Source organism: Heterodontus francisci, chromosome 9 (genome assembly GCF_036365525.1).
Source record: "Heterodontus francisci isolate sHetFra1 chromosome 9, sHetFra1.hap1, whole genome shotgun sequence".
NCBI lineage: Eukaryota > Metazoa > Chordata > Chondrichthyes > Heterodontiformes > Heterodontidae > Heterodontus > Heterodontus francisci.
The window spans coordinates 80805317-80814809 of record NC_090379.1 but is presented as its reverse complement, the minus strand read 5'-3'; the positions used below and the strand labels follow the sequence as shown (position 1 = coordinate 80814809).

Below are 9493 nucleotides of genomic sequence, written 5' to 3'. Positions count from 1 at the left end.
GTGATCGCTGGCAACTGACTCCCACGACTTGTGATCAATGTCACAGGACTTCATGTTGCTTTTGCAGACGTCTTTAAAGCGGAGACATGGACGGCCGGTAGGTCTGATACCAGTGGCGAGCTCGCTGTACAATGTGTCCTTAGGGATCCTGCCATCTTCCATGCGGCTCACATGGCCAAGCTATCTCAAGCGCCGCTGACTCAGTAGTGTGTATAAGCTGGGGACGTTGGCCGCCTCGAGGACTTCTGTGTTGGAGATGCGGTCCTGCCACCTGATGCCAAGGATTCTCCGGAGGCAGCGAAGATGGAATGAATTGAGACGTCGCTTTTGGCTGACATACATTGTCCAGGCCTCGCTGCCGTAGAGCAAGGTACTGAGGACACAGGCTTGATACACTCGGACTTTTGTTTTCCGTGTCAGTGTGCCATTTTCCCACACTCTCTTGGCCAGTCTGGACATAGCAGTGGAAGCCTTTCCCATGCGCTTGTTGATTTCTGCATCGAGAGATAGGTTACTGGTGATAGTTGAGCCTAGGTAGGTGTAAACTAAGATGAAATGAAATAAACATGAAAAAAATGTAAAAAAGAAAAAAAAGAAAAAATTACTAAAAATAAAAGTAAAATGGGGGGTCCGTCATGCTCTGAAATGATTGAACTCAGAGCATGACGGGCCCCCCATTTTACTTTTATTTTTAGTTATTTTTTTCATTTTTACATTTTTTACAATCCTTATTTTTGCATTTATTTCATTTCATCTTAGTTTGTTCAGTTTGCTTACCCACTGTTTTTTTTCATGTTTGCACTTGCTGCTGTTCAACCTTCAGTCCGTTAACACCCTATCTGTACTAATGCTTTGTCTTTCAACACACTATTAACATATTGTTTGCCTTTGCTCCATGACCTTTTGGCCAGCTATGTGGCCTTGTCCAATCTACACCTTCTCCTTTGTTATCTCTTGCCCCACCCCCGCCTCACTTGCTTATAACCTTTGACATTTCTAATATTTGCTAGTTCCAAAGAAGGGTCACTGACCCGAAACATTAGCTCTGCTTCTCTTTCCACAGATGCTGCCAGACCTGCTGAGTGGTTCCAGCATTTCTTGTTTTTATATGCCCGACTTCTGACCTGGTCATAAACCACAGTATTTATGCTGCTGGTCCAGTTCAGTTTCTGATCAATGGTGACCTCCAGTCTGCTACACTAAAATTTATTTTTCAATCCAGTGCCAATTACTGCTAATTTTCTGAGGCAATTTTTGTTTAGTCTTCTGTGAGAAAAGTATTTTACTACCTGACACAACTAGTTTACACTTACAGTTAAGATCATTTTGGGCTGGATTTTGCTGTAGAAACAAACATACTCACTATTTTTAATGTAGAAATCAGACAGCAACTTCTGGCAACCACACTTGTGCAGTTCAATGCGAAAATCCAGAAGTTACTGTGCGAGATGTGACACTCCTTCAAAAGCTTCCTAAAAACAGTATCTTGCCATCTGGCTCCCTGATCAAATACATTCCATGGCATAAAGTTGCTGTACCTAGCTCATAGATATGAACTAAACTTGTCAAAAAATATTAGTTGTTTTAATGGCAAGATAAGTCTTAATTAAACAACCTCCCTGGCACTGAAAATGAACTTTTATAAGTGTAGAGTCTCATTCCTTTAGATTTAATTATTGGAAATTTTAAAAGTATATTTATTTTTTAATTTTCTTTTTTGCCTCCTTTATCCCTTTCTTAATCTAATCTTTCTTTCCCTCTGTTTCGCTCTCTGTACCTGATTTGACATTGAATTAAATATTCTAATCGACACTTCCTGCTTTAAACTCTTACACTGCTTATTAACTATCCTTCAACTTGATTGGGTAAAGAGAGAGACACAGGTCCCAGATGCTCCTGGGGTCAATGAGGGTGGTGGTGTGCTTTTTGCCTCTCTAGTTACAGTAAGTTCCAGTGCAAAATCCCACAGAAATTCTATAGGCAAGTGCAAATGTAAGGAATGTTTCCCAGCGCAAATAACTGTACCGTTTTACGCAGTTTTTTTGTGAACCTTTGCAGCGAAGTCCAGAGGCGAGGCATGAACTACAAATGTTTTCTACATTCCAACGAGACTTGATCACACAAATAGCAACCTTGCCGTACAGGCTGTCTGTGCGACAGCTGAGATAACACGTTAGATCTAATTCAGTGCTTCAGTTTTCACCCAATAGCTCGTGTCCGTAACATATACATCCTGACTTAAAACCTCTATGAAGGTCTGCCATTAAAGTACGGAACGTTTTCGGTGATCGTTTACATTATTAAATTAATTTTTGACAGGATAACAACTTCGTTTCTTTTTTAAACAACATTGAAGTCATAAAACACATTAAAGAACCCACATGTCTCCCTCCTATGTCTGTCCTCCTAGCCCATGCATATAGGTTGTAACCACTTCACATTATTAGATCGGCGAGGGCACTCCATTCATTTGGAGCTCTGAAAACACGTTTATCTGCCAATGAACTATAATGTGCGGGTGACACTATATGTACCATTGCCACTTGCACAATCCTATCAATTGCTCATCCGGATTCACTTTTAAGAGAAATGAGAAAAATCTATGAAGGAATCTGACCAATCTTCTAGGCAGAAACAAAATAGACCATAGGACCAATAGGTCTGTGGAACTTACAATTTCACTGTTAGAGCACATAGTGTGATATTTCTCAATCTATAATAATGAAATATAAATGTGTTTCCACTTTATGTTATTTGTTAGAGGTAAACCCGGAATCAGCTGATATAAATAATTCCATGGATCACTCTAATGTGAGAAACGTAGCCCACTTAATAATAATTTACACTGTCAAACTCTGAAGAAGTAAGTTTATTTAACGTTCTTGCAAGATCGGGTGTCCTACAAGCAGGCACACCGATCAACATATTCAGTTCATGTTTATACAATACAAATCCATTTGTCCACGCCTTTATTTTACATTATTGGTTATAACATATTATGACACTAACCTATCCTATGGTTGCTACAGTCTCCTCCTCTGTTTACTTCTCCCCCTACTCTAACTTTCTAGCCCCTAACTCTTGTTTTTGTTTTACCTTATTTGGCTCTCCATTGTGTGTTTTAACTTGCAGCTGTCAGCCTTTATCTTAGTGGGGCCGTTTCTTATTCACTACATCCTTTGTTGTAACTCTTGCTGTTTCTCTTTTATCTGCCTAAGCACAATTTTTAAGTGATGTACTGTCTTAAGGTCTGTACTTACATACCCTTATCAGTTCTCTTTGTCAGTGATGTACTGTCTTAAGGTCTTTACTTACATACCCTTATCAGTTCTCTTTTTCAGTGATTTCATTATGTTGAGTACAAATGACTTCTTGGTAACTTTCCACAAGCTGCAGAAACAACATTTCAGTATTTCTTATTCTCACACTAATAATTCCTTCAAGGAAATTCAAGGATGCCTCGAGAGAACCAAACCGGGATCCTCCTCCCCTTTCCAGTAACCCTGGAAATTCTTATACTTTCCTATTTTTAGTTATTTTCAGTCAACACGTCTGTAGTTTTAAGGCGTTTCAGAACATACCTCCCTCCCCACCCCCGGCCCGCTAAGAAGAGAATGCATTCAACAGAAGGAAATGCCATATATCTTCCAAGTGGTCGTGTGTAGCTCAATGCCATCTCATTAAAGCGGTGACCTGACAGCATTTCTTGCCATTTTTTTTTAGAGATACAGCACTGAAACAGGCCCTTCGGCCCACCGAGTCTGTGCCAACCAACAGCCACCGATTTATTCTAACCCGACAGTAATCCCATATTCCCGACCACCTACCTACACTAGGGGCAATTTACAATGGCCAATTTACCTATCATCCGCAAGTCTTTGGCAGGAAACCAGAGCGAAAACCCACGCAGGAAGAACTTGCAAACTCTGCACAGGCAGTACCCAGAATTGAACCCGGGTCTCTGGAGCCACTGTGCCGCCCATTATCTTCCTTACAACTCCTACATTGTTTCAGAGATAGGGTCACAGTTGCTTTGTGATATTCTCGACAGAGTTAATATGTGGTCAACACCACGTGGCATTTTATCAATGCAGGATGGTTTACTACTAATAAAAACAGAAAGTGCTGGAAAAACTCAGCAGGTCTGGCAGCATCTGTAGAAAGAGAAGCAGAGTTAACGTTTTAGGTCAGACTGGCAGATATAAGAAATGTAAAAGATTTTAAGCAAGTAAAGCAGGGGGTGGGGCAAGAGATAACAAAAGAGAAGGTCGGCGAGAAGAGCAGAACTTCTTCAAGGTAGGCATTCCTGGAAGAGAAGTGGCAGTGAATGCTGAGTATATCCAGCGTTTCTTGTTTTTATTTCAGATTTCCAGCATCCGCAGTATTTTGTTTTTATTTCTGGTTTACTACTACATGGCTTGAAGTGAGTGATGTATTACATATACATGCACACACTGGTAAATACACATTATATGCGTGTGTCTGTATACACCAAATATACAAAATACATACATGTATAATATACGTATACTACAGTGACTGGTGCAATTTATCATCTATTATTGTTCCAAATCAGAATTTGAAAGGTGCTCGAATCACTGAGAAATCTTAAGGTTCTGAACCGAACTGTCTACAGAAATGTTTGCATTTGTGCCATTCACGTCCTCCTGGGATTGTAAACCAATTCACAATCGACGAACATCCCATTGCAAAATATAACGTAAACCAAGTCTCCCTTGGGAGACATCTGCTTTTGACCCTCTGTGGCGCGATTGCTAGTCCGTGAGTAATTGACTTTCACGGCGCTGTTTTTTTTTGCAGGCGAGACTCTGGTCTTGCCCTTGCATTCCCACCTTTCGGCGGTTGCGGATGTTTTCAGTTGCAATTCCCTATTTGGCCATCCCTTTGATGTTTCTGAGTGGGCCGCTGCAGATTTGCAGACTGCCGAAGACACTCTCCTTACATGGGCTAAGCTTGGAGCTGCTGGGACTGTGAACAGACTCTGCCCGTTTCCCCTCTGTCTCCATTAATGGTTTCACTGAGGATCAGTGGCGTGAAGGCTACCAAATAAGGACAAGGTCTCGGGCTCTCCCTCGGGGGGGCTTTCTGTTTCACCAACACATCGGGGAATATAAATCCTTGTCTCCCTCTCACTTAATCTCGACCCAGCATTGCAGAGGAGCGGGTTGACTAAAGGTGCTGATCTGGTAAGTTCTCGAAACCCTTCTAAGTGACAGGGGAGGGGCGAGAGAGGAGAGTCCTCACAATTGAAACTTTTCAAACGTATACAACCGTGTTATTTTTAAACACAAACTTGTTTAAGTGGAATTTAAGACCGAAAAGGAGCGTTTGCTTTCCTCACAGATTAAGAAAGTGAAACGGGTGAACAATTCTTGGATATATCGCAGCTGTTCCGCAAAATTTACTCCATAAAAGGAAAATAAAAGTTTTCAATTTGTTTTCACTAAACATAATTTAAACAGTTTTATAAACATTCTGTCTATAGCTCGGTATTGCCTGTCTTTCGACATCCTGCTATTATTTAATCAGGTGTCATCAGTAGATTCTTCAAGATTTAAAAGATACCTTCTCAATATTCTCGTCAAATGCGGGTCGAGAGTAACAGAAGGAAGTTTTATTGGACAAAAAAATCCTCGGTTGCATCACTACGCCGGAGCAATGGGAGTTTAAATGGTTTTGAGCCTGTGATCAATGTTTTATGAGTGGAATTTACAACTTTAAAAACAGCATTATTAAGCTGCAAAGAAGTTCATCCAATTAAAGTATTGAAGGGCAACTTAACCCGAGCTTCATACTTGTTCTGCATGATTTTGCTTTCTTTGTAGTCAGTGATATCAAGGTAGTTCAAATGTAATGACAATCCAAGTGTCAAGTATAGCTTTAAAACATATAGTTTTATTCATTTTAGCTTTTGCTTTACGGCAGGCGGCACCTGGTGCTATGAAAATGACTTTGCAGTTAAACCAGTTGAATAGCTAAATATCAGTAAAATAGGAATTATTCATATGAGACGCTACTTTATAGTAATAGTAGCACTGTTGCTTTTGAGTCCACACAAGGTCCAAATGTGTTATACTACAGTACATTGGAAATGTTTATGATGCCTGTTTCATCACACCTCATTCTCTTTGTAGATCCCAAATCACCATGTGCGACGACGAGGAAACCACCGCTTTAGTGTGCGACAATGGCTCCGGTCTGGTGAAGGCTGGATTCGCCGGAGATGATGCCCCCCGAGCCGTCTTTCCCTCCATCGTTGGCCGCCCTCGCCACCAGGTACTCAAGACTCAATGGTCTTTCACCTTCCACTACATGGCATTATGAGTAGCCTCGTTTTCTCTATGAAATGTAAAATGCTCCAGGATTAGTTTTTTCCCCCTGTTTTGCACGTTTTATAAGCCTTCCCAACTTGTTACACACAAGCTTCCCCTTTACAAGGGTCTCCGAAATTTATAAGATTTTTAATCACGCTGCAAAATTTGCTCTTTAAATTCTTGACTTTTGATCTGTAATGATAATTTATTCATTATCAGCTTATAGTATAGGCTGAACAATATGAAAATAGACAGCTGTTTAATATTCAAGCTGTTAATGTATCCTTCTATACATCATAGGGTGTCATGGTAGGTATGGGTCAGAAGGATTCCTACGTAGGTGATGAGGCCCAGAGCAAAAGGGGTATCTTGACCCTGAAGTATCCCATTGAGCACGGTATCATCACCAACTGGGACGATATGGAGAAGATCTGGCACCACACCTTCTACAATGAGCTCCGTGTGGCACCCGAAGAGCATCCCACACTGCTTACTGAGGCTCCTCTAAACCCCAAGGCTAACCGTGAGAAAATGACCCAAATCATGTTTGAGACTTTCAACGTCCCAGCCATGTACGTCGCTATCCAGGCTGTCCTATCCCTGTATGCCTCTGGACGTACCACAGGTAAGCACAGAAGTCCCAGATGATGATGCTTACTGACATAGCAGATGCTTCAGACAAGCCTCTAAAATTATTGGACTTCCTTGGAAATGTAAAATTGAGGAAATAGTAGAATTTAAGAATATTGATTTCACATATTGTTTAAAATTTCATCCAAAATATTGTTGCATATTCATTTTATTAAACAAAATTGATAAGCCTTATCAGTCATTTATCGACACTGAATATACCACTTCTGAATTTTGTGTTTGAGATATTGAAATATAAAACTGACCTATAATATTTACCTCCGAGATGATAAATCTGTGCTGAAAGTGGGTTCATCAATGTAACTTTTGGAAATGTGATTAGAGAACAGCAATTCATGAAGTCCCTTTTTAAATTTATATTCTGTTACTCTAGGTATTGTCCTGGACTCTGGAGATGGTGTCACTCATAATGTCCCAATATATGAGGGTTATGCTCTGCCTCATGCCATCATGCGTCTGGACCTAGCTGGTAGGGATCTCACTGACTACCTCATGAAGATCCTTACTGAACGTGGCTATTCCTTTGTGACAACTGGTATGTGGCTACTAGTTTACTTAGCACACCACATATTTTTGTTTTGAAATTCAACAAGGGACATCTCAATGATTTCCTTGTTTGTCCACAGCTGAGCGTGAGATTGTCCGTGACATCAAGGAGAAGCTGTGTTATGTTGCCCTGGACTTTGAAAATGAAATGGCCACTGCAGCCTCTTCATCTTCTCTGGAGAAGAGCTATGAATTGCCTGATGGTCAGGTCATCACTATTGGTAATGAGCGTTTCCGTTGTCCTGAGACCCTCTTCCAGCCATCTTTCATTGGTAGGTATTCAGATTTATCCACATTGAATACACCATTTTTGAATTTTGTGTTACTTTAATGAACATTTTGAAATATAAATGTTACTCTCCAGAAAGTCCTGTGGCAAATAAAACAGAGACAATCTACACACTTCACAGAGATGCACATTACAAACATCCACTTCCTAAACTCAAACACCAGTTCCAGTCTGTTCCCATTTATAGGGCCCCAAGTGAATCCCTAGTTAATGCCCACCACCTGCATCTAATTCAAACACAATTAATATACAACTAACAACCTATACTCATTACATCAGAAGTGTTAAATCATTCCAGTCAAACTTATGTAATGAATGAAAACCTGGAGGTAATACATATAAACCTGTAATAACAACCTACTAGTAGAACATGTGCCAATGGGTATGTGTTGGAGGTCAGGCATCAATTGGTTGGGTGACTATCTGTCAACAGATGTCTCATTCTGACTTGATATATCCTAAATCTGAACAAGTGCGGGATGTTGTTTTCTCTCCAAATCATATTGCATCATTTTCATGTTACCCACTTGACAGTTTTCATTCATAATAATTGTATGACTTGGTCTATTCTTAAAACAGGTATGGAGTCTGCTGGTATTCATGAAACTACATATAACAGCATCATGAAGTGTGACATTGACATCCGTAAGGATCTGTATGCCAACAATGTCCTGTCTGGTGGTACCACCATGTACCCAGGTATTGCTGACCGTATGCAGAAGGAAATCACTGCCCTGGCCCCCAGCACTATGAAGATCAAGGTAACAAATTCAAAGCTGTAATAAAATAAGAGGACTTAAATCATAGTGCAATTCAAAATATGTTCTAGGCAAAACTATTGAACATTCTGTCAGTACTATTAATAATTGTAAAAGATAAACTGTTCTTACAACAGATATTAATTTAAATAAATTTATTCCTTAACTATTCAATTTTGATAACTTTTCATTATTTTATAAAACGATACTACTGTGCAATTTAAGAGCTTGAAAATGTTCCTGCATTGCACTGTATGAAGATAGATTTCAGGTAGATTTGCTTTAGTGCATGCCAGTACTAATGAACTTTTTTAATACTTCAGATCATTGCCCCACCTGAACGTAAATATTCCGTCTGGATCGGAGGCTCCATTCTGGCCTCTCTATCCACCTTCCAGCAGATGTGGATCAGCAAGCAGGAGTATGATGAAGCTGGCCCATCCATTGTCCACCGCAAATGCTTCTAAATATCATGATTCTAACTTACTTCGAACTCAGGTTGACAAGGTTGTGCCTCTGGTTACTTTGAATCAACAGGCTATCGGGAAATACAAAATAGTTTCAAAGCTATTTTCATTGTACAGTTTGTTTACACATGTGCAATTTATTTGTGACAATAATATTTATTGATCTATGAATAAAACAAGACTGGGACTTGCAACTTATGAATCATGTCTGAATTGGGGTGGTGAGGTGGGTTGGCAGCATATGGAGGTCACAACATGAGAAATATTTCATAGAGTCTATTTACACTTCAATTTTAGTGTCACCACCAAATGTTGAACTTAAAGGTTGCATATAAATCGCGTAGAAATCTCCAAATGACTCCAGGGATTCTATTCCAACTGGATCCATGGACAGATCTGAATCTGGATTCAGGCTGCATTCACTCTATAACTGTAACATCTGTCTGA

The 9493-nt window shown here is 40.0% G+C and overlaps 1 protein-coding gene across 2 annotated transcripts; it reads left to right on the top strand.

Annotated features, from left to right (window-relative positions):
* The first annotated feature begins 5122 nt into the window (after positions 1-5122).
* Positions 5123-9227, top strand: LOC137373871 (actin, alpha cardiac muscle 1). 2 transcript variants are annotated; one of them, XM_068039376.1, is made up of 7 exons: positions 5123-5207; positions 6156-6297; positions 6636-6960; positions 7360-7521; positions 7613-7804; positions 8401-8582; positions 8903-9227. In XM_068039376.1, exons 2-7 carry the CDS (start codon positions 6169-6171, stop codon positions 9044-9046), a joined length of 1134 nt encoding a protein of 377 aa, XP_067895477.1. In that variant the 5' UTR covers positions 5123-5207; positions 6156-6168; the 3' UTR covers positions 9047-9227. The 2 variants fall into 2 exon arrangements, with proteins under 2 accessions (XP_067895477.1, XP_067895478.1); XM_068039377.1 differs by lacking the exon at positions 7613-7804.
* The last annotated feature ends 266 nt before the right edge of the window (positions 9228-9493 follow it).

Coding starts and splice junctions, on each gene's coding strand:
- LOC137373871 (XM_068039376.1), top strand. CDS start 6,169: ATGTGCGACGACGAGGAAACCACCGCTTTAGTGTGCGACAATGGCTCC. Junction 6,961..7,359: donor TGCCTCTGGACGTACCACAG/GTAAGCACAGAA, acceptor CTGTTACTCTAG/GTATTGTCCTGGACTCTGGA. Junction 7,805..8,400: donor CTTCCAGCCATCTTTCATTG/GTAGGTATTCAG, acceptor TTCTTAAAACAG/GTATGGAGTCTGCTGGTATT.